The sequence below is a fragment of the Anopheles gambiae genome, chromosome 3, assembly GCF_943734735.2.
Source record: "Anopheles gambiae chromosome 3, idAnoGambNW_F1_1, whole genome shotgun sequence".
Taxonomy (NCBI): domain Eukaryota; kingdom Metazoa; phylum Arthropoda; class Insecta; order Diptera; family Culicidae; genus Anopheles; species Anopheles gambiae.
The window spans coordinates 34,569,985-34,594,655 of NC_064602.1; the positions used below are offsets into that span (position 1 = coordinate 34,569,985).

Here is a 24,671-nt window from a genome sequence, read left to right on the forward strand (position 1 = left end):
AGTGATCAAATCGGTGTTTCTCGTTGTTATTTATGCAATATAAAGTGTTATTTTGTGTTTTAAGCATCATTTTCTTGTAAAGTGTTCAAATCAGTAATCAGTGGAAAAGTCAGTATAATGAAATCGAATCAGTTTCACCAAAATAATACAGCTTTGAATGACTTTTCATACGAAGAAAGCGAAATCTGAAGCCGCTCGTGTCGCCTTATTGCCAAATGCGCTTTTGTTCTTCCCTGATCGATAGTTAGTGCTAGTCTTGGCTAGAAGTATCTTGGTCAGAAGATAGTTGAACTATGGCTACGATTCTTTATTTAAACAAATTCCAACAGACCACCCTGATTGTCTGTGCTCCTGATCGTATCGCGCTGAAACGGTGGCTGGCTTCGGTATAGCTTCCAGGTAATGTGAAAGATTGTCAGGTGTGTGTCCAAGTACGGTGTCAAAGGTGTACGAAAGTATTTTTTTATGATTAGCCTCATCAATTGTGCGATTAATTGAGCGTGGATATCAATACAACCAGTGTTAGAAAACGGATATTTTAAAATGTTAATTTTACGTATTTAATGGTGGCTACATACATTATATTGGTGCAGTGAACTTGATTTCAGTTCATTTGTCTGCAGCTTTCCAAGTGTAGGTACAATTGTATGATTCCTCGTATTCTATAAAAATGGCTAATTATGAATGTGCTTGGTATAGTTCACTTTATATTTGGAAAGCCCTGTCGATTTTGCGTCCATGACTTTTGCGTTCGTGGATTTTGCGAACAATTATTTCATTCCAAGCATTTGGCCAACAAAATTTTTGCGACCAAGATTTTTGACTCGTTGGTGCAGCAATTTCGAGTCGGGTACTGAACCTACCTTGACCCGACTCGAACTCGCTCCACCAACGGGTCAGAGTCGCTTATGCTTTTTTGCACCTACCGGAGTCAGTGCATCTACTGAACCTACTTGTACCTTTCGGGACGATCCGAACGACTCCGGGTATTGTACATTGACAAAGAGACAACATTGTTCATGTGTTGTGTGCTGGTTTCCGTGTGTGAATTATCCATGCGTTTTGCACTTTAGGCGCTGTGTCATATAAATTCGCATGACGGTTTTGCTCACCGTTCAGCTTTGTATCTGACTGTTCGAATAGACATAGAACGACAACGTCGCGCGTGACGAAAAATAGCTTAAAATTTCACTCGGTGTAGATCAAAGTAGCTCATTTGACTCAGGCCACCAACTTGTTTTATATTTGAAAACACACAAAAATAGGTTAAAATATGATCAAATCTATTTTTTGCGTTTGGCATTAATCTGCCTTGTAAACAAACTAAATAATTCGATTATTTCCGATGAATCAAAAATGTCGCGCGAGACGAGTAGCTCTGTTTGCAAAATTGAGCTACTTTTTAGTGTGTTTTAAGGCCGGGCTATATTGATCGTACTCTCTGGTGTAATTTCAATTTTCACTAGCGCATCTGGCGGCGGCTGGAGGAAGCTTTTTTTGGTCGTCGAGGGAATGGTCGTGCCGGATCTCAAATTTAAGTTGTTTTTTCACCGTTTTTTTATGCGAAAACGACTGAAATACTTGCACAACATATTTATCTATCAATTACAAAGTTTTTCCAGTCCAGTTAAAGTAAAAAACATGGAAAAATAACGTATTTTCTGGAGCGGCTCCAAATTGTTTGGCAAAATGCTTCGGTCAGCCGCCGCCAGGTGCGCTAGTGAAAATCGAAATTACACCAGAGAGTACGATCAATGTAGCCCGGCCTTTACGTTGTCGCTGTATGCCTATTTGAACGGTGAGACGCTCAGTGATTCTCTTGAGAACGAATGAGCTAGGTAAGAGAGAACGAGAACGATATGTGCTACGCCGCTTATCGCAATGAAACAAAAGAGTGATAACAATCGCACGAGTTTAGTTTAGTTTAGTTCATTGTAATTTTATTTCACATTTTTCATTTGCATTTTGTGAGGGTTTATGCGAGATACAACGTGTTAGTTTTTCAGCGCAGTTTAAGTTGATGCCTAGGCAGTTGTATAGTTTTGTATATGAGGGGGTTTGTAATGGTATCATTTTATATAAATCTAATTTTATCTAATCTACTCTAAATCTAAATCTTAAAACTAATATCTAATTCAAGTCTATTTTTAATGTAGGGAAATTCATGTTAATCAAAGAGGTTTCTAATCATATCAAAATGCGATGCTTGGCTAGTGGTTCGAATATTTATCGTATTGTGATAAGCTATTTCATCTAGGCTTAGCGTATTTCCTTTGTTATATAATTCAATTGATCGAATGCCGTAGGGTTCGTTGAGTACCATCCTTAAAATTTTGTTGAGACTTGCTTGTAGACGCTTACGATGGGAATTTGCGCAGTCATTCCAAATAGTAATTGCGTATGTTATGGCAGGTAATATTATGTTTTTATAGATCGCTAGTTTGTTAATCAGGGAAAGTTTAGATCTTCTATTAATGAGTGGGTATAATTTTTTGGTAAATATTATACATTTAGTTATAAGGTTGTTTATATGATCTCGAAAGAGTAGATTTTGGTCGAATATTATTCCTAGATATTTAATTGTGTTAGACCATTCGATGGTAGTGTTGCCTATTTTAATATTGTTACCTGTCGGTCTAAGAAGTGCTGTTTTCATTCTATAGGGAAATATTATTGCTTGTGTTTTGTCTTCATTAAGTTTCAGTTTCCACTCCTGGATGTATTTGGTTATAATATTAACACATTTCTGGGCCCTGTTTTTGAGTTCGTTTACAGTTCTTCCCTTAACTGCTATGGCCGTATCGTCGGCGAAGAGAAATAGTTCACAATAATGAGGAAGATGTGGTATGTCTGATAGGTATATCATGAAGAGTGTGGGGGCCAGAATACTTCCTTGTGGAACTCCAGCCGGAATGATGGTGTTTCCAGAGAACTGTTTACCTAACGAGACTCGAAAGGATCTCTGGCAAAGATAACTCCGAATCACTTTAATGATGAAGGTTGGAATTCCCTTGTTGATCATTTTTGAGAGCAGCCCATCATGCCACACGTTGTCAAAAGCTTTTTCAAAGTCTAGCATAATGACAGCTGTGGACCTTGCATGTTGTTTGTTGTGCTCGATAGTGTTGCGCAATCGAACTAGTTGGTGTATAGTCGAGTGACCCGGTCGAAAACCGAACTGTTCGGGAGGAAGGATACGCAGTTCATCAATTATCTCTCTCAATCGCCAATGAATGAGTTTCTCGAAAAGTTTGCCTAAAGCCGCTAGCAAACTGATGGGTCTGTAGCTCGCTGGTTTTGTCGGGTCTTTCCCCGGTTTTAGAATAGGAATGACTTTGGCGCATTTCCAACATTCTGGGAAATAGCCAAGCTCCATGCACCTCGAAAATAAATTTGCCAATAGTTCTAAAGCACGTGTGTTTAGCTTTTTGAGGAGTAGGTTGAAGATGGAATCAAAGCCTGGTGCCTTCATATTTGACAATGTTCTCAGCGTAGCTTTAACCTCGTTAACCGTTATTCTGGTATATGATGGGATATTTATCGTTGGTTCATCAAGACTACGAACAGTAGAAAGAACAGAAACTTCACGGTGACTGTTAATGTTATTTCCAATTTCATGAGCACTAACGAATTGTTTAGCAAGTGTGTCGGTTTTTCCTGTAGCCTCTATCAGCGTTTGACCATTGACGGTAAGCGGTGGAATCGGTTTTGGTTTTTTTGCACAAACTTTGGCTATTTTCCAGAAAGCATTAGAATATGGTTTAAGCTTTTCTAAATGGTTTGCAAAGTTACGGTTGCGAATCTCATCAACTTTGAAGGAAATTAATCTACTTAGAAATGACGCTTGCTGCTTAAAAATGATATTTCCGGTTCGCTGATGTTGCCGTCTCAACATATTTCTCTTACCGATGAGTTGCTTAGTCTCTGTATCGAGTTGGATTATCTTGTTCCTGATTATAACTTCAGGTATACACTCTTTTTCAGCAGTCTTTATGGCCCTTTCTAGAGTTTCGATAGCCTCATCGATGTCGGAAGTTGTTTGTACTTCCGTGCTAGCGATGTGTAGGTCAATAACTTGACCGAATCGAGCCCAGTCAGCTTGATGATAGTTGAAACGCTTTGTTGGTGGATGTATAACTGCGCTGCTATCGATTTCGGTCAGTACCGGAAAGTGATCCGAATTTAAGTCATCAATTGTTATCGGTTTGCTGATAGTGGTATTAGTTATGAAAAAATCAATTATACTCGGGTTTCCTCGGTGTGGGATATGGGTGTAGCTGTCTGGGTATTCAAATGTAAAACTCCCGAGTAGTGATAATTCTGAAAGTATTGCTCCATTTGTGTTGTTTTTGACATTACCCCAAAGTGTGTTTCGAGCGTTCAGATCAGCTCCAATTATCGTACGGGTATTGGTATTAAGCAATGTTAGGAGATCTTTTTTGAACAAAGATGCCGTACCGCTGGAAGGCGAACATTGTTTAGGACAGTAGGCCGATATTAGATTAAATTTTCCAGTTAGCCCTTCAATTTTAATACCTATTGCCTCGATGACGCTGGCATTGAAATGTGGGAGTAAACTATGTTGAATCGATTTCCTGATTGCAATCGCTACTCCACCTCCTCTTGTTTCCCCCGGCCGATCGAGTCTGTGTATGATAAAGTTTCCGATGAAAAGGTTCAGATCCGGTTTAAGAAACGTTTCCACCAGAAGTGCAATGTCGATGTTCTGTTGGTGAAGAAAGTCATTCAGTGGTATAGCTTTGGCTTTTACCGATTGGGCGTTCCATATTATAATTCTTAGCTTATCCATAGGTGATGATAAGTTCACCTAGAACGGCGATTTGATCGGCCTTTGTTTTGCAGGCACGGAGCTTTGAACTCATTTCTTTAAAAATTTGCAAGAGTGTAGTTGTGTCGTGTAAGTTTTCGTTTACAGTGGGTATCGGTTCAGGAGCCACTTTCTGTGCGTCAATCAAGCGTTGAGCCAGGTTGTACTGGAAACCCGGCGGCACTTGCATGGCGTGGTTTTTTTGAGGCAATGCGGAACTGGACGGAGCAGAAGACGGCATGCCTGCGGAGGGAAAATGCACTTGTGAGGAGAGATCCGGAGGAGGAGCTCTTGGTTTTTCGGCAGCAGTATGGTGTCTGTGGCCGCGTTCATTCGCCAGTTTGCGTATTTGTTGATATTTGGCACGCTGGGGGCATTCCACATCGCGCGCTCGATGATTGGCTCCGCAGTTGGCACATTTTGCAACTGTACTTTGAGGATTGTTTGCGTTACAAGTGTCAGTAAGGTGGGGTTCCGCGCAGATCGCACAACGGGGAAGGATGCGGCAGTTACGGGTGCCATGTCCGAAACCTTGGCATCGCAGACATTGGATTGGACCTTTGTGGCCGCCTCGGTAGGATTCCCACTTGATGATTACCGATTGGATCGTTCGTACAGCTTGAAGCTTGTTCATTGAACACGAGCCTCGTTTGAAGTGGGCAAGATAGAGCTGTTGATGGTAATTTTGGTTTGTTTCATCTCTTCTCTTGATGCGATGAACTTCCGTTACCTCTAGCTTATAGCTGATTTTAAGTTCATCTATGATATCATCTATTTCCATTAGTGGGAGACCTCGAATGACAGCTTTGAACGGTCGATCCTCTTTCAAATCATGCGTGAAGAACTCAGCTTTTTTGCTTTCGAGCATGTTGATTATTGTACGATGATCAGCAAGATTTTTTGCGAAAATCTTGGTTCCTATACCACTGAGTTGAAATTCAGCGTATAGATTTCTAGCTTGCAGCTCCGGGCGTAGGGAGGCAAGAGACAGAGATTTAACCACAATAGGTGGTAATCTTGTATTGGTTTGTGTGGTTTGCTTCGGGGAAGCAGATGTTGAGGCACCATCGTTGACGATGGGTTGAGCGTTTTGGACGCGCTTTTGTCCTTTGCGATGAACTTCGAAGAATTCACCAGTATCCATACTAGTAGTGGTAAGAGCCTCTCTTTCTTCCACACTGTTTACCACATTTATTTTGGAGCGTTTTGAATCTCTCGAACTCTCGCTGTTCGATCGCGATCGGTTTTGCTCATTCTCTTTTCCTCTGTCTCTTCTCTTCATTGCGCCAGGTCAAATGGCACACACACATACTATCTCGAAGTTGCTATTGTAGGTGTTTGTCGTACGCGCGCAGCAACCGAAAAACACGTCCGATCTGTTCGACAGCTCGTACGCAACTCAACAATCGCACGAGAAATTGTCACTCTCGTGCTCAATCAAAAACTGTGATGTCGGCATGGCGATCAAAGTGTTAAGGCGTGGCTACATTGATCGTACTCTCTGGTGTAATTTTGATTTTCACTAGCGCATCTGGCGGCGGCTGACCGAAGCATTTTGCCAAACAATTTGGGACTGCTCCAGAAAATACGTTATTTTTCATTGTTTTTTACTTCAACTGGTCTGAAAAAGCTATGCAATTGATAGATGAATATGTTGTGCAAGTATTTCAGTCATTTTCGCATCAAAAAACGGTTAAAAAACTACTTAAATTTGAGATCCGGCACGACCCTTCCCACGACGACCAAAAAAAGCTTCCACCAGCCGCCGCCAGATGCGCTAGTGAAAATCAAAATTACGCGTGCGAGTACGATCAATGTAGCCCGGCCTTTAGTATGCATGCTGTGTTTTTGTTTACGCGAAATGAACTTTTTTTTATTTCGCTGCTCAGTGCATTTTCATGAACGTCTGCTATTCCTAGAGCTGTGCAGTGAAGTAAAGTTTTTTGTTTATTTTTAAAGAGACTGTAGGCCGATTGGCCTCATTTATATAGCACGTGGCCACGGAGCTGAAAAAATGTTGAAAAATTTTTCAACTTTGTCAAAATTGCTTGTCAACTGCAAAAAAGAGCTTTTCTCGTGACCGCACCAAAAATAAACACATTTAGCGCGTGGCCACGGAGCTGAAAAAATTTTGAAAAAATTTTCAACTTTGTCAAAATTGCTTGTCAACTGCAAAAAAGAGCTTTTCTCGTGGCCGCACCAAAAACATACACAAGAGCGACAAAAAGCTCCAACATCTGAATATCATCGATATTTTGTTTAAGAAGCACTAACTAGGTACATAAATCAATTAGAATCATGCATTTTAGCATTATTATCATAACAATGGGCCACAACTGCGCCAAATAGCTGTTTGTTTACGCTTTTTCACGAACGTCAAATTTTGTCAACTTTTGTCAACTTTTTTTCCTGACTGCTCCAGGTCACAAAATTTTGACAAAAGCTCAAAAAAGTGACAAAAGCTCACATTTTGAAAAATTTGTCAGCATTTTGTCACTCCCGTGGCCTTTCGCTTAATGACTTAAATTAATTCAAGTCGAGTATATAGGCTTGTAGATGCGTGAAGTTGACTGACCACCTGGGAAAGCCGTTCGGCTCAAGCATTGGGCTTCGGACTGTTAGGATGTATCATCCTGTAGGAGTTTACTCACAATTGCAACAACCAATCCAAATGTAAGGTTGTTTATTACGGTTATCTTTGGCTCTTTATTTAAACACTAAACACACTGTATACATTGGAGGGTGTACTGTCCTGGATCGCCATGATCTATCCAAGAAGGACTGCAGTCCTTTGAAGGTAGCGTATGTTTCGCCTCGTTCCATTTCGATCAAACTGGGTATGCCAGGGCCTGGTGATGGAATGGGAGTATTCGACAACGGCTTTCAGGATGTGTCTCCCGCCGGGCACGACACTGAACGCTGGCACTCGGTACCAGACATTCTAAAACTGGGTTGCTAATCTGGAGGAGACGTCCATACCGGAGCAGAGTCCCTCTTAAAGTCCAACTAAACTTACATAAGATGCTGTAACCGGCTAGCGTCTCGATAATTTGCTTGATGTTGCTCTGTTACGGTTGCGATTCCACCCACTTCAGCGATTGGAGCCTTTCATTCCTTGCTGCCTCCGGCAGATTCGCGTCTTGTTTTGGGACGAGTGTTTGACATGGTTCTTTAGGCTGGCGATTATAATAGGCCGCTCCTTCTCCACCTGCTCTGCATTTAACCCAAAACATAGGGCTTTCACCAGCAGAGCGATGATGCCAGTCTGGTTCCCGAATTTGTACTTGGGAGTGTCTAATGAAGAGAAAAGAGTGCGAAAAGAATAGAAGTTTAGATTCAATTCGGTTTTTGGGAGAGACAGAAAGAGAAAGAGAGAGAGAGAGAGAGACGACAATGCGCTTAAATACGTACAGTCGGTGATGGCACCTCTCCCAGTCCAGCTAAATTTGCAAAGGACGTCGTACGTGACGAGAGTCTCCAACACTCGTCTTACATTCCGGGCTCTCGTTTGCGATGCGACCACCTCCTGTTGTAATTCTTCCGCCTGAAAGATACAAATCGGTTAACTCCTCCGGTTAATGGTCATCCTCCCACGTTTACTCTTACCATTTGCTGTACAAACTCTTCGTTTCCGGCACAGCTAGAGTTCAATACAAAAAAGTCATTCACGGTTCTTATTGGCAGAACCGGGATTTCTGGCGCTGCCTCATGCTCCTCATGACGTTCCTGCTCGTCATCCTGATCCTCTTCCGTTTCCTCTTTCGCGTTGTGCTCTTCGCTGCTCAGCTGCGGCACCTGCTCCTGTACCTCATCTTCATTCGCCGAATGCCATTCCGCATCGGGTTGTCGAGCAGCTACTGTTTGCTCGATCAACATCGACAATAGCCGTGTCTGCTCGTCCAATTTTTCCTCCATTCTGGATAGCCGCGGGTGAGACAATCTGCTCGCCCGATAGCTCTATTGCAACCTTGCACCTCGGTACACACTTAGCACGCGGTATGGTGAGCGTGACCGCACCCTCGACCCCTCAGCTTCAATCAGCGATAGCCTAACTAACTAGGCGATTCCAGGGTTCCAGGGCTGTTCAGACAAGATGATCAAGAAGCAAAGAAGATGATAAAATATGTAAAATAAAATATGATCTAGGGGTAACGCTGTTCCTTTCTAGCGATTGCTTGAGTATTATTTGATTAACTTACAACTTATTTACGGAGGAGAGAGAGAGAGAAAGAGATAGAGATAGAGAGAGATAGAGAGAGATAGAGAGAAAAAGAAGATAGAGAGAGAGAGAGAGAGAGAGAGGATAGATAAAGAGCGCAGTGCTATACCAAAGCCTCATCAGCTGAACGCATTCTATTGAAGTTATCGTACAAATAAATCTTGATCGTGAACAAACCAATGCCAATATCAAACAGCGTTAATACTACTTCAAACATATCACAACTACTCTAAACCTATTATTGGGGTCCTTTCCGTTTTAAAATGGTAGGTTCAAATTTCAGCCTGTCAGCTGTTTGCATTGTATAGCAGTTTTCGAGCAGCTATCTAAGTGCGTATAATGTACAGGTGGGCTTATCCCAAGGTGTATTAATTTAGAAGACAGATTTTTATCGCTTCTGTTTCTGAATGAAGATTTTAAGAGTGTTTTGAGTATTCCTCAAGCCTCCAGAAAGCTTGTTTGAACAAAAGTTTTCACCCATCCTGTCAAAAAGTGATATTAAAATTTGGTTTGAAAAACATGCTTTGAGACCACCTGGACTGCATTTACTTTGATTCTAGATACCACCACGTGATCTCTTTAATGCACCTTGGGGTAAAGGTAAACAACACCGTGTTTTCGAGCAGGTACTCGAATCTAATTCTAGCTATGAGGCTAGAATAATCTAGACGGAAAATTGCAGGCTAGTTTTTTTGTGTGGTTTTGTATGGAGTGTTTACAGTCTGTTCCCGAGTTACACGGTTCTCGACTTACGCGGATTCGGAAATACGCGGTTTTCTAAATTTGGGGCCCTTCACGATTCTAGTCAGTTTTTTGTATGGAGTTTGACAGTTGGAGGCTGAAATCATGTAAACACTCCATACAAAACCACACACAAAACTAGCCTGCAATTTTCAGTCTAGATTATTTTAGCCTCAAAACCAAAGTGGGTATAGGGACTAGGTGGGCTTATAGGTTTGGCGGGAAGGCCATATTGGACGAACGAATGACAGGAGGGGATTCGATTGTGATACGTAGTTTTTCACCCACACTACGACACATCAACAAAAATAGCCATTGGAATTCACACGCATACATCAACAAATGATCGAATCCCCTCCTGTCATTTCGTTATCATTTTTCTACAGTACGGCTGTCAATTTGTTCGGGATAAGCCCACCTGTATAATAAACCCACTTTGCTCAAAACTGAAAGGACCCCTTTGACAGATTAAATGTCAAATCAGTACAATTTGCTTCCAGTTCGGTATAAATTGCATTTTTTGCTAACAAATTGAAACCGCTAAAAGCCAGAAATATTAGAATTTTCTGCACAAATCATATCAAATGAACGATAAAGTGTATAAAAGTATTAATATAAATCAAAAACTGCGAGTAATAAATATTATTTTAGTCAAAAAACGTGAAATTCGACTTACGCGGATATTCGAGTTACGCGGATTCGTCGGGAACGCAGAAACCGCGTAACTCGGGAACAGACTGTACATGATTTCAGCCTCCAACTGGCAAACTCCAGACAAAAAACTAACTAGAATCGTGAAGGGCCTCATTAGTCAAAATCTCCACAGCTCTAAACGACGCCTTTTACATTGGTTCTAGCTTTAGACATTGACCCTCCATGGCTCAAGACGTACATCGATTATTCATCACTAAGGCCCGTGTCTGTGCTCCATCGGATGCGATTTTATCGGAAGGCCTGTCAAAATTTTATATGGAATTTGACAGATAACGTCGGACGTGCGATTTCGTCGTACGACGGAATCAAAAAATTTTGATTTCGTCGTACGACGGAATCAATAAATTTTGATTTCGTCGGACGCCGCATCCGATTTTATCTGTCAAACTAAATGTGTAGTATTTTGTAGGAACAATCTCAACTTGATTTTTCATAATCGTTATATTATTAATATCATCCAAATAATCGCAATATTATACGAAAAAGCGTCTGACAGCACGTGCGATAAAATCGCATGCGATAAAGCACAGACACGGCCCTAACGCTCAATCGTTTCGAAATAATTGTACTTCTACATTTTTTTACTTTTTGTAATTGGCTTTACTACAGTCTTTCCCCGAGTTACGCGAATAATGCATTCTGGATATATTCGCGTAACTCGGATTTTCACGTACGTCGAATATCACGTTTTCAGCCAAAATTTACTTGATTAATAATGATGTTTGATTAATGTTAGTTCATTTATGTAATATATTACTTTTTTAATGCAATTCGTGTAGAAAATTAGGTTATTTCTGGTTTTTAATGATTTAAAACTTTTGGGCCGGTCTGGTGGTACAGTCGTCAACTCGTACGACGTAACAACATGCCCGACATGGGTTCAATTCCCGAATAGACCGTGCCTCCATACGTAGGACTGACTATCCTGCTATGGTAACAATAAGTCACTGAAAGCCAAGCTCACTTCACTAGTGGGTACTGGTGGGTACTTGACCGACAGCGGTTGTTGTGCCAAAGAAGAAGAAGAAAACTTTTGGAAAAATTGCATATTATTTTACATTTGACATTTAATGAAGAAAATTGTACTGATTTGACATTCCTCTTCTTCTATTTGGCGTAACGTCCTACGGGGACATGCCGGCTTTTACAGGCTTTCAAGACTTAACGAAACGGCTACGGAGGGGGACGGTCCATTCTAGGCTTGAACCCATGACGGGCATGTTATTGAGTCGTTCGAGTTGACGACTGTACAATGGGACCGCCCCAATTTGACATATAAACTGTCAAAAATAAAAATTCGCATAACTGGGGAAAAGACTGTACGAGCGCTTTACTTCCACGATAATGCCGATGCAATAATGTTCTATAACATATCGCTCGGTTTGTTTGAAAGTACTAACCTACATTGTGCAGCATGCGTTGTTGTGTTAGACATTGCGTTTATCGTGTTTAGTACCTATTTAACTTTTCCATACCAATTCCGACCTTCTTCATCTATCGTTTTTTTCGCAACGCTGTTTCTATACCAGAAAAATGGGAAAGAAAAAAAGACAATAAATACAGGGCATTTGTAAAAGATTTAAATTTCCTTATCAAACAAATGAGAAAGTACTCACACCTAAATCCGTGGTGCAGAAGATACCAATCTAAGCTAAATACACGTGTCCTATTGAGTACCACGCCGGGTAGGAAGGTACTTTCCCGACGATACATCACTGGATGCAACTATGAAAATTCCGTGTACAATTTAGGATGATTTGTGGGATTGCTTCATGAGACATAGATTCTATTTTAAGTATGATTGCGTGCTGCTAGATAATTATGATGCTTGGTAAACGTTTCGGCAACGTGAACGTCTTTTACCCGCTCCAAACAGGCCGCATCGTCCGACAGATCAAGAGCGGAGGGATAGTGCACCTCTAGGAACAGTAAATCCTTTCCGGTGGTTTCCGCGATACGATTAAATCCTTGAAAATCTAATCCATCGACTGCGGAAGATTGCATATCTGCGCCATCGAACACTTCCTGTATTAGTACGATGTAGGACGCATGATAAAACTGTGGTCCTTTTACGTAAATCACTGAAAGGCAGGAAAGGTAGGAAATTATTAATTTATATCCTACAGAACTCTGTGTTGCAAATCCTTACCAAAATCTCCTCCAAACTTGATTCCACTTTTAATGATCCAATTTTTCGACTTCAGATACAAATAAGCACAGTAGCACGCCAGGAAGTTGCGCTTCACTGTCCGGAACTTTGCAAATGCCTGCGCAACGCTGATCGTGTTCCCGCGCGTGTCTTTAAGGCACAAAATGTTCAACACATGCATCAGGAAGAAGGCTTCCTCTAAAAATAAGCAGAGCGGTTCCTCGATCATCCCAGCACTCGGGTCTTGCGTCGATGCGGGCAGATGCCGTTTCCTTTTGCGTGTCGCGTCTCGCGCGTTTGTCATGCAAACCGGGAATGCGCGAGACAACATGCCCTGCCCGAAACCTCCATTTAAGCATAGCAGCCGTATATCGACGGGATTTACGACATCAATTGTGTATCCCGTAAAGATGGCTTCTATCGGCAAGGGCTCGCCATCAACCGGCACCGGCAGTGGCAGTGTTTGCGAGAGTTCCGGTGGAGTTTTCTTCTTCGGTTTAAGGCTAAAAGCAAATAAATTACACTTTGCCGCCATCACTAGGGGAAGAATAATTTGTAGATTTGTAGATTATCTATTAAACATTTTTAGTTTTTGGTGCAGTAAAAGGCACGTTCTGTGAAGCAGCTAATTATGATGTTTGTTTACATTTCTTGAGTTACTGTCAGTCGGAGCGAATGAAGCGTTTCCAACGAAGCAAGCGTTTGCGAAGCAACAACCCCTCATATGCCAGGTGAGATCATGCCATACCGTAGCAAATCCAAAATGGTCTAATAATAAATAATTCTTTTTACTGTTTTTACTGCTTAAAAACGCTTTTCATTCAGTGTTTAATCTCAATTTAAGATTTTTTCTCTTCTTCAGGTAATTTATCATTGAAAAAAAGATAATAAAACTACCCAAAAAAACCACTCCTTGACAGTTTGACTTTGCTCGACCATGGGTCATATGTCAAACAGTCCTACCTGCACCAACCGGTTCCCCTGTTCACTTCAGGTCATATGATCACAAATATTTGTCTCGTATTTTTCACCTGCACCGAAGTGTAAAGTGTTGTACGGTTTCTCCGTCCCGTGGTCGCCCGACTTTTGCCAAGTTCTGCCCGTCTAGCTCGCCCGGTGCAACATGACCGACGTTCAGGACATCATGTCGTCCCTGCCGGACGACAAAATCGGTAAGTGGCCCCGTCGAATGGGGCCTTTGTTTTGCTGCCCCATACTACTGCGCGCCCCCTCCCACAAACCATTCTAGTGGCCCTAATCGATATCATCCGCTCCCTCTCTCTCTCTCGATGGCGTATCCTTTGATGCGCATTAGTTTTGCAAGTAAAACATTTGCCAAAGCATCGCCTTCAGGGTGCTTCCTTTTTGGGGCCCGGAACAAAACCTTTCCCCCGGGGGACCGTATCGAGTTGGCCCGAAAATGCATTATTACCTAAGACGAGCTAAATTCCATCACGTGATGTTGTTTCTTTTCCACCGCCAGATATGATTGCGGCGACGAGCGTCTTGCAGCAGCAGGCTGGAGACATCCGCCAGACCAAGCCCAACTGGTCCTCGTACATGCAGTAAGTGCGCAGCCTGCCACCCGGGCAGGCAGGAATTATCCCATACTCACCATCATCAGCTGACCGACGCTGCTCCTCTCTTTTCCCCTCTCCCCTGCTCGCATAGGTCGCAGATGATTTCGCAGGAAGACTATGCGTGCGTCAGCTCGCTGGATAAGGACAAGAAGGCGCAGGCCGCTTACCTGCAGGAGAATGCGCCGCAGTGCGCCAAGACGCTGCTGAACATGCTGTCGCACGTGTCGAAGGACCAAACGATCCAGTACATACTGGTGCTGATCGACGATCTGCTGCAGGAGGACCGCACGCGCGTACAGATCTTCCACGACTACGCCAACAAGAAGAAGGAGAGCGTGTGGGCCCCGTTCCTCAATCTGCTGAACCGGCAGGACGGGTTCATCGTCAATATGGCGTCGCGCGTTGTCGGCAAGCTGGCCTGCTGGGGCCAGGAGCAGATGCCCAAGTCCGATCTGCACTTCTACCTGCAGTGGCTGAAGGATCAGCTGACCGTTGCCGTAAGTTTCGTTGCGCCCTGGTGTGGCCGTTCGATTTTTACTCCCGTTTGGCATGACCTACCTACTACTACTACTACTACTACTATTAAGCATCTTACTAACAGCGTGAGGAGTGAAGTTTGTTGTTCTTCGGGCTAACCCCTTACTGTGCCTTACTAAAAAACCCCTTTTTAATGATGTGCTTTTTTGCCGTGCCTGCTTCGATCGTCGGTAGCGAAGGGCGCGCCTTAATTACGCCTGTTTTGACACTAACCATTATTTGCGCCATATATTCAAGTGTCTTGCGTTGTTGCACTCTCTCTCTCTCTTTAACACACCTCTGAGGCAGATGTGGGTGCCGCTTGTGAATGTGACCTCGTCCGAGGATGTGTGTGTGTGTGTGATTGGTTTTTGTGTTTGGTTGCTTTGGATGAATTTCAAACAAACCTTTTCTGTACAGAACCTTGATAATGATGATTTTATATTTTACATTCTATTGGAAATGTAATCCTCCACTACTACTACTACTACTACTACTACTCCACTACTACTTCTACTACTACACGGTAATAAACGGAAGGCTCAAAAATTGTTGCACGAGATGGAGGAGGCGGAAAAGAAGCGGCTGGCGGAAGCGGCCGCCTCCCACCATGACCATCACCGGCATGGGCATCATGGGCACGAGGCGCATCACCCCCCGAACAGCCACCAGCATCAGATCGCGGAGCGGTACCGCGAGATATCGAGCGCTATCGACGATCCGCAGCGTGATCGCGCCAAGGAAGATCTACACGTGACCCTAACGGTAGTCCGAATACAGATGAACACACACACACATGCACTACCACCCACCCACCCCCGTTCCGTCATAGCTGACTCCATCTTACCCCCCGTTCCATCCCCTGTGTACTCGATTGGCGGTAGTGTAATGCGGTCTGTAGTAGGACACAAGCACCCCAAACACACACACACACTAGTACCACTACTCTAGGCACAGTTATTATTAACGTAATCACTCTCAAAAGCCCTCTTGGAAGCTTCTCTCATGCCTTACTAAAAAACAAAATCGACACCCGTTGGTCTCTGTCCTCATCAATGTTTGTGCAAGCGTGTCCCATAAATTGCGTGTATTCACCACTCCGCTCATATATATCTGTGTGGCAATCGGAACGGACGCTTGCCGGATGCCGCCGCCGCGAACCGATACTAATCTGCCTTTACTGCTCTATTACTTCAAGAACAACGAGTACATCCAGTCGGTCGGTCGCTGTCTGCAGATGATGCTGCGCGTCGATGAGTACCGCTTCGCCTTCGTCACCGTCGACGGCATTAGCACGCTCATTAGCATCCTTTCGTCGCGTGTCAACTTCCAGGTGCGCTAACTACCATTGCTGGCTGGCGAAATGCGCAACGAATTTGTTTACTCAATCGTTATCCTCCCCTCTGTTTAGGTTCAGTACCAGCTGGTGTTCTGCCTGTGGGTGCTGACGTTCAACCCGCTGCTGGCGGAGAAGATGAACAAGTTCAACGTGATCCCGATCCTGGCGGACATCCTGAGCGACTGTGCGAAGGAGAAGGTCACGCGCATCATACTGGCCGTGTTCCGCAACCTGATCGAGAAGCCGGAGGATGCGCAGGTCGCGAAGGAGCACTGCATCGCGATGGTACAGTGCAAGGTGATGAAGCAGCTGACCATACTGGAGCAGCGCCGCTTCGACGACGAGGACATTACGGGCGACGTGGAGTTCCTGACCGAGAAGCTGCAGAACTCGGTGCAGGATCTGAGCTCGTTCGACGAGTACGCCACCGAGGTGAAGAGTGCCCGGCTCGAGTGGTCGCCGGTGCACAAGTCGGCCAAGTTTTGGCGCGAAAATGCGCAGCGCCTGAACGAGAAGCAGTACGAGCTGCTGCGCATTCTCGTCCATCTGCTGGAGACGTCCAAGGATCCGCTGGTGCTGTCGGTCGCTAGCTACGACATTGGAGAGTACGTGCGCCATTACCCGAGAGGCAAACAGTAGGTTTTTTTGTGTTTTAAACTGTTGTGTATCATACAACGAGAAAATAACTTTATGCTCTTCTCCAGCGTCATTGAGCAGCTGGGAGGCAAGCAGCTGGTAATGCAACTGCTCGCCCACGAAGACCCGAACGTACGCTACGAAGCACTGCTGGCCGTCCAGAAGCTGATGGTTCACAACTGGTAAGTGTTTTCTGTCCTCGCACTCCCTTTTTGCAGAACGAAGCTTACTCATTTCCCTTCCCTCCCCTCTAAAACCATCTTCCAGGGAGTATCTGGGCAAGCAGCTGGAAAAAGATAGCGAGAAGGCTACCCAGGGCAATGCCCCGATCAGCGGAAAGGCTTAAGGCGTTCCCCCCCATTATTCATCCTTTTGCTTGGGGCTTTGTTGACAACGCAAGTCCTCCCCGCAAAACGCATGCCGCCGTCACGTAGGCGAAAATGAAAAAAAAAAACAAAAAGCATTCCATACCGTGGACAAAATTTGCAAAATGCTTCGAAAACGTGTTCCAACAGCAAACGCCATCACTACACAACACCTTTCCTTCAATCTGCGCTCCCATGCGTCCTCCTTCTGGTCGCTGCTGGAGCGTGTTCGCGTGTGTAAATAAAATATCCTTATGGCTGGTACATTAAGCAGAAAATCGGCACAGTCCCCGCCGTCCGTCTGCCGATGATGATGATAATGATGATGATGAATTGGCGCGCGAACAAACATGCAAAACAGCCGCCCCTTTCCCCCTTTATAATGTATTACTATTGCAAATGTTACGTTTTTGTTTTCTCCCCACACCGGTGTGAAGGAAGAGGTCGCAAAAGAGATCGCTAGCGCAAAAAAAAAACAACAACTCTTCAGCCGGCGTATATATTTAGGCTAAGTAAGGGATAGTTATTTGTTTTCATCAAGTGCAACATACATAGTAGAGAGATCAAGGTGCGAAACGCAGATAGATGTATTAATCGAACGACGAACATAAATAAAACACATACAAAAAAACAGCACAAAGCACATTCTAAATTGAAAATACAAAAAGGGGTTTCTCATGGTTTCAGTAATATCTAGTGGATACCTAGAGCAACGATACAGAGAGAGAGAGAGCGAGAGGTAGCTGCTTCTGGCATATATGTTTTATTTTCATAAATAACATTCACATTTTTTCTCGAGCAAAAAGAAGAAAAAAAAAAACAAGGAAAAACATACGTTTTTTTTTTTGTTAAACTAATTTAACCGATTCGTCGCGATTCCCTCGCCCTCTAATTATCAACGAGTATATGTAAACTAACTTTACAGCGCTTGCTTCCCCTGCCCCATTGTATCGGATTGTTTCACTGTCCCAAAATGCCCCTGTTATCCCCCCCTCCCACGCTCCCCGGCACCGTCACCGTTTGATCGTTTTGTCCCGTCGTCCCGTCCCGTCCCGTGCTTGCATTTGCTTTGTATCCCATAATATCAAACCCACCTAACCACCCTCCCAAAACGGGCTCCATTCATCCACCGATCTCTTAGACCGTGGTGTGTGTAGCGTTTTACAGGTTGTCGTTGCGATCCGAAACGCCCCATTCCGCTCACTACTCCTAGTGCTGGTTTCGAGATAATTTCCTATTCATATTGCTTCCAAGTTGTTGTTGTTTTTTTTAATATAACACAAATTCTGCACACAACATACAAACAGCATTTCTAATTCCTAGCAGCATCAGCACACTGTCCCTTCCAGCTCGCTGTTCAATTAATACCGCGGGTGTATATAGTTCGACACGCAACTAACATTCAGCTTCAAGCTCACTCCCTCTCACTCTCGAAAACAAAGGTACAGAGTGTGTGTGTGTGTGTGTGTGTTTGTGTTTAGTGTGTTTGTAGTGTATCTTAGTTAAGCCGTTACGCGCTACAACAAATATATGCCTCGTATGCCTCTGTGTGTGTGCGGAGTACTATGCACACGCACACACACACATATATATGTCTAATGAAGTAGCTATATATATATATATAGATCGTCCTGTGTATTTTTCCAAATTATTGTTCTCGTACGGATCGCACCAGTCGATCCCGCCGTGTGTGTGTGTGCTTCCGGCCCTAATTCTAGCCCGAATCCACTACTGCTGATCGAGGACGGTTATTTCAATCGGTGGAATAAACCGCCACACGTGTGATGCACTGTCCGGGCCCGGTGCTGCCGCCGGCCCGCCAAGCTCATCCGTCCGCTGCAGTACGGTGGCCGCCGGCTGTAGGGTCGAGCTGAGCGAGCGGCACTGAATGTCCGCCTTGAACCGGCCGGGCGTGAAGAACAGTACCGAGCACTTGTGGAACGCTTTTTCGTCTTTGTTAAGCGATGGAATGAGTATGCTGGAAGTGGGAAAGGGGGAAAAGAAGGGGGTCAAACCATGGCTAAAACAACACTAACAGCTTACTACACACTTACTGGTTTGGGCCGGACATTGTGACGCGCGTTTCAAGCCGATAGTTTTGAACACCGTTCTGATAATCCTGATAGAACTGCACCGACAGCTGCACCTGATGCAGCACCGACGCCGACAGATTGCAGATGCTAATACTAAAGCTAAGAAACTGGCCGGTCACGCACGAAACCTCCGACTGTGGGGCCACCACCTGATCGTCCACTTTGACCTCTGCGGGGAGAGACGCGGAAGCGTTAGTAACTGTAACTGTCAGCACTTAGTGGGGGGGAGCTCGGAATCGGACCGATCCGATTCCGATACCGTGTTCGGAATCAATTCCGGAGCCGATTCCGATGCTGGAATTGATTCCGTTTCCGGAGCCAACTTTGGAGCTGCATCCGGAGCCGATTCCGGCTCCGGAATCGATTCAAGAATCGGAATTGGCTCCGGAATCGGAATTGACCTGGAATTGGAATTCCAGAATTGGAATTAACTCCAGAATGAGATTCAGTACCCGATTTGGCCTCCGATTTCGATTTCGAAGCCGATTCTGATTTCGGATCCAATTCCGATTCCAGAGCCGATTTCGAGTCCGGAACCGATTTCGATTCTGGATCTGGTTATGATTCCCGAACCAATTCCGGAACCGATTCCGGAATGCGAATCAGATCTTGTATTCAAATAAGAAGTTTCAGAAGCGAAATCAGTCCAGGAATCTCCATGAGAATGGGTCGTTTACAGGCAAATTTTGATTCGTTGCGGCTATCAATGCATCTAAATCTAAACGTCTATGCTTATGGAGATGCCGAAACCGATTCCGATTTCGAATCCAATTCCGATTCCGGTGCTAATTCCGATTCCAGATCCGACTTTGATTCCGATTCCGGATTTTGATTCCGGACCCTATTCCGAAACCAGTTCCGGAACCGATATTGGTTCCGAAGCCTATTCCGGAACCAATTCCGATTCTGGAGCCCATTCTGGAACCAATTTCGATTCCGCACCCAATTCCGGACCTACTATCCGGAATCGATTCCAACGAAACGATCATTTTTCCCATCACTACTCAGCACCACCACACTGGTGTCCACTTACCCCACTCGAGCGGAGGAACGGTCACCAAATCAAGCATGGCCGGGGACAGCGTAATACCGCGCAGCGAAGCCGTCCCGTGGCAGTCGATCCCTGGCAGGGACCATTTTAGATTCACATTCTCCGAAATGTGCTCGGAGCAGACGCGCTCCGTCAGGTCGGAGCTGTCGCTCGTGCTCGTACCGGCAACGCCGCTCAGAATACTTGGCATGGTGTGATGGTCCGCCGAACCGCTACCGATCGAATGGATCTGATGATGGTGCGAACTATGGTGATGGTGGTGATGGTGGTGCAGGTGATGACCGTGCTGCTGCTGCTGATGCTCCGCTACCGCGGCAAAAATGCGCTCGAGCGGGCATCGCTGCACTGGGACGGGCACACGGCAGCTTTCCTTCGCCTCGATGAGTATTGTTTTGTTGGAGGTATAGTTGAGGGACATCTCTTGCGCCGTTAGGTTCACCACGTCCAGCACCAGATAGAACTGGGATGGTCTGTAAAGCGGGAACACAAAATGTCACATTATTCGGCCTCTTTGCAACATTGCTACAAGCAGCGCTACTTACATTTCCGCCGACAGCACGTCCCAGTTGGTGATCTGTGCGCTCGGCAGCAGCTCCACGTTGAACGAGATTGCACACTGCCGGCAGAAACCTTCCTGCATTCCCTCCCCGCCCGAGTACTTGAAGCGGAGCTGGGCGTCCAGCTGCCGCGGCACATGCCCGGTCGAGATGCCAACGCTAAGCGTGGCCAGCGACGAATGGCCCGAGTGGGACGATCGAAAACTCGACGTCAGCAGCTCATTCCTCCGGTGCGTGTTCGTGGGTGAGCTAATGCGGCTCGGTATACTCGGATTACCACTACCACCGGACAGGAACGGTCCACCGCCGCCCGTCAGTGCAAGCGGGCCGGCTCCTCCGCCGTGCGAAACGGTTAAACTCTGCGGCCCAGCACTATTCATCCCGTCCGGGTTGTTTGCCAGCGGGTAGCCCCCGATCTGTCCCGGTCCGGCCGTGAGCGCTCCCAGGAAATCCGCTTCCCCGAAGATAACTAGCTTGAAATCGATGCTTGCGTTCGGCTGAATCGGTAGCTTCTGCTGCAGCTCGTCCGTCGCTAGCTGAAATATTCGATTCTGCAGCGAAGCGTCCAGCGTCGAGTGGAAGGTCGCATCCACGTACTCGATCGGGATGTTGCTGGCGTTCGTGAGCGTAATCGTGCACTCGCCCCGCTCCCCGTTGTAGAGCGTGATGCTGGCGGAGGTGGTGACAAAGTCCGCGTTCGGCATGCCGCTAAACGTGGCCGTCTGCGGCAGGCTCGTCTTCGTTTCCAGCTTCGGCAGCGCCGGTATCACCTTCACCTTGTAGCACGGTGGCAGATGGCGCTCCTTGCGGTGCAGCATGTGCTTCAGCCGGCAGTTCGATTTCACGCCCAGCGTGTGCGTGCTGTAGCCCTGTATCTCCAGCTCGCCGCACTCGATCGACGTACCGTGCAGGGAGACGTTCGTGAGTGCGTTCGGCTGCAGCGTGACGGTTTGCGGGAACGCCTCAAACACAACGCCCGTCGTGAGCAGCCGCATGTCCGATACCTGCAGCTCGAACGGGAGCGGATTCGTGAGCGCCAGGCTCACCTCGCACACGTCGTGCTGCACCCAGTCGAACGTGATCCTGCTATCGTCGCGCTCCACACCGCGCCGGTCGAGCGAGCTGAAATGGATCGGCGTGAACAGGAAGGGCCCACTGTCCACCTTGCTAACGACGATCTTGACCGGCCGCAGGTGCGGTGGCAGATCCTTCACCAGCAGCCCCGTACAGTGCGGCAGGTCGGTGAGGTTGGCCGGCGGTATGACGATGCCGTTCTCGAGCACCAGCGGCACCGGCGCTCCCTCGCACTGGGCGCTCAGGTTTTGCAGCTGCAGCGCCATTTCCCGCTGCTCCAGTGGCGTCAGATTTTTCCACATCGTTTGCAGCAAAAAGGTCATGTGACGCGTCGCCAGAGCCGACTGGCCGAGCCGCCGGGCCGTCCCGACCAGCTGCTGCAGCAGATCGATCTGCAGCACCGGCCAGCCCATATTGTTCTCCAGCACCTCGTTCGGCTCGAGCGACAGCTTGTGGCCGGAGAAGCTTTCCAGCATCAGCCGGTAGCTTTGGCCCCAGTCGGGATTGCTGTTGCTTTGGGCGACGTGACGCCACGCGGCCAGTCGCTGACAGAACGCCGCCTTGCGGTTGTAGCCAATCTTTTGGTAGAGATCGGTCAGCACCTCGAACCGCCGCACCCGCTGCTGCTCGGTCATGTTCAGGTTGATGTACAGCACGTTCTGCAGGAACATGGCCACGTCCAGGTTTTTGCCCTGCTCGATGCAGATGCGGGCCGCCTTGAGCGCTGCCTCCGTCTCGATGATGCCCGCGTTCCGGTACTTGCTGTAGTTGATGATGGCATCCCGATAGCGTACGGTAATTTCGTCCGGCTGCAGGATGTTGGCCGGGAACTTGGGCGCAAGCCCGCTGCCTGCCGCCGCCGCCTTGTTCACCAGCGTGCCCGAGTCCGAGGAGGAGCCACTGGCCGTCCCACTGCCCGCCGAACCCGACGACAGACTCGAGCTGATCGACGATGCGGACGAGTTGGAGGAGGCGGACGTTTTATCCGCCCCGAGCACGGTGGCCGCGTCCGCCGACGTGCTTAAATTAATCACCATGTCCGACTTTTTGTGCTTCAGCGTCGAGGAGCTGTCGCCATTGTAGCTGCCCGTGTACAGCTGGTTCCGGGCGAGGTTAAACTTCTGGGGAGAGGACGAGTTCTCCTGCAGACTAGAGTTGCGCTGTATCGACATGGTGTAGCGGAAGTTCGGGTAGAGCAGTATGGCGGACGCGGCGCACAGGCCCTCGTTCGCCGCGCCCAACCACAGCGAGTCACTTATGGCACGTAGGGTTTCGCTGGCCGCGTGAAAGAAGTGGAGCGACTCGGCCACCAGGCCGGCCTGCAGCGTCAGGTCGCCCAGGTGCTTTGTCATGCGCCCGATGCAGCGCTTCCGGTTGTTGCGGCTCTCCAGATCGAGCCCGACGAAATCTTTCTTCTCGAACGGCGCGAGCAGCAGCGGTGCCTTCTCCAGCTTCTCGCGCGTCTTCTCCATCCGCTTCAGCTCCAGTATGTAGTAGATGGAGGTGATGAACTCCGAAATCTTGGTCTCCAGGTTGCTGCACGGATCGTTCTCGGGGTAGAAGAACGCCCGGCTCTTGAAGTTGCTCGGCGTCTGGAAGCACTTTTCGATGGCCGGCGGCCCGGCCGGCCGACCGTCCGTACCGTTCGAGCCCGCGCCATTCTGTAGCTTCTGCAGCTCGTCCGTGCTCGGGCCGAACAGCAGGCAGCGTGAATCGAACAGCGTGTGCGTGTACTTCACCTTGAGCGATTCGTGCACCCGGCACAGCTCGTTCAGCTCGCTCTGCGCCTCGAACTTGCCCACCGTAATGAGGCCGAGCAGCCGGCGGTGGGTCTGAAAGTCGCCCCAGTCGTTGTTTTCCACCGGATGGTCGCGTATGTACCGCACCCAGATATCTCTCGTCATGCCCGTCGAATCTGCTGTACAGAAACAATGCAATATTAATGCTTTCGTTTGCACCCTTTGCATCCTTCACACTTACCAGGTATTTTAATGTTGTTAACACGCTGCACCCGCTCGAAGACGCGCTGCAAAGACCGTGGCTTCGAGGAACCGATACCTCGCACCAGGATTAACAAACAACCATGGTGGTAATGGTGCTGCTCATAATCTGGATGCGCCATAATCGGATCTCCCGGTCCTTGCGATAACATGTAGCTTACCGAGGATCTCATTTATTTCTCATTTACTCGCGTGCCCTCCCTGCCTCACTCTGGCTTGGTTGCTCCTATTTACACTGTCGCGTTTTCTCGCCTTTCTGTCCCCGCCGCGCAGCACACGCCGAACGATGGGCGAGCGATGCAACCACAATAAATACTCCCCCCTGAAAACGCTGGACCACTACTGAAGATAAGGAGGGGGGTGGAGGATGATGCTGTGCAGTGTGCGATTTCGCCCCCTTCGCCTTTAGCATTCGGGACACATCATCTTTCCACCCGATAGCCACAGCCCTGGGACGAACTATCCGCGATGCAGCAGCAGCAGCAGGGCCATACTTCCTGGTGGTGGTGGTGGTGCCCCTCTACACGAACCGCTGGACCGAGCGGCAGTTCATCCCTTTTCTCGGGTGCTAAATTCGGTTTCCCAGCACGGATTTCACCTTTAAATTATATACACACACTCACACACGGAGCCCTAATTAATTCGCAACCGAGAGAAGAGAAGTTGGAAAGTGACGAGATGTGTTTTGATAACGCGTTAACAAAAGTTGTTTCGTTGACAGCTGACGTTGACAGTGTCAGCTGGGTCGACATTGTCGACATAGGGTGTCGATATTGTTCAAATAAAAATAAACTCCCTTTTTGAAGTGG

The 24,671-nt window shown here is 46.8% G+C and overlaps 3 protein-coding genes across 6 annotated transcripts; 1 reads left to right on the plus strand and 2 right to left on the minus strand.

The window, feature by feature from the left end:
* Positions 1 to 7,494: 7,494 nt before the first annotated feature.
* LOC1271425 (tRNA-splicing endonuclease subunit Sen2) lies at positions 7,495 to 13,323 on the minus strand. Of its 2 annotated transcripts, XM_061655677.1 has the most exons (7): positions 12,652 to 13,323; positions 12,119 to 12,583; positions 11,903 to 12,022; positions 10,465 to 10,574; positions 8,435 to 8,908; positions 8,240 to 8,372; positions 7,495 to 8,122 (listed from the first exon to the last, which is right to left on the minus strand). In XM_061655677.1, exons 1-2 carry the CDS (start codon positions 13,184 to 13,186, stop codon positions 12,294 to 12,296), a joined length of 825 nt encoding a protein of 274 aa, XP_061511661.1. In that variant the 5' UTR covers positions 13,187 to 13,323; the 3' UTR covers positions 7,495 to 8,122; positions 8,240 to 8,372; positions 8,435 to 8,908; positions 10,465 to 10,574; positions 11,903 to 12,022; positions 12,119 to 12,293. The 2 variants fall into 2 exon arrangements, with proteins under 2 accessions (XP_061511661.1, XP_310213.5); XM_310213.6 differs by lacking the exon at positions 10,465 to 10,574.
* A 195-nt stretch (positions 13,324 to 13,518) lies between these two features.
* On the plus strand, positions 13,519 to 17,727 carry LOC1271424 (V-type proton ATPase subunit H). 2 transcript variants are annotated; one of them, XM_061655673.1, is made up of 8 exons: positions 13,621 to 13,823; positions 14,135 to 14,216; positions 14,323 to 14,728; positions 15,288 to 15,512; positions 15,946 to 16,080; positions 16,159 to 16,721; positions 16,791 to 16,904; positions 16,990 to 17,727. In XM_061655673.1, exons 1-8 carry the CDS (start codon positions 13,775 to 13,777, stop codon positions 17,066 to 17,068), a joined length of 1,653 nt encoding a protein of 550 aa, XP_061511657.1. In that variant the 5' UTR covers positions 13,621 to 13,774; the 3' UTR covers positions 17,069 to 17,727. The 2 variants fall into 2 exon arrangements, with proteins under 2 accessions (XP_061511658.1, XP_061511657.1); XM_061655674.1 differs by lacking the exon at positions 15,288 to 15,512 and having other exon boundaries at positions 13,519 to 13,823.
* A 415-nt stretch (positions 17,728 to 18,142) lies between these two features.
* Positions 18,143 to 24,595, minus strand: LOC1271423 (protein brunelleschi). Of its 2 annotated transcripts, none has more exons than XM_061655672.1 (5): positions 23,843 to 24,595; positions 20,774 to 23,777; positions 20,214 to 20,701; positions 19,142 to 19,349; positions 18,143 to 19,065 (listed from the first exon to the last, which is right to left on the minus strand). In XM_061655672.1, exons 1-5 carry the CDS (start codon positions 24,033 to 24,035, stop codon positions 18,816 to 18,818), a joined length of 4,143 nt encoding a protein of 1,380 aa, XP_061511656.1. In that variant the 5' UTR covers positions 24,036 to 24,595; the 3' UTR covers positions 18,143 to 18,815. The 2 variants fall into 2 exon arrangements, with proteins under 2 accessions (XP_061511656.1, XP_061511655.1); XM_061655671.1 differs by having other exon boundaries at positions 20,774 to 23,780; positions 23,843 to 24,569.
* Positions 24,596 to 24,671: the final 76 nt, after the last annotated feature.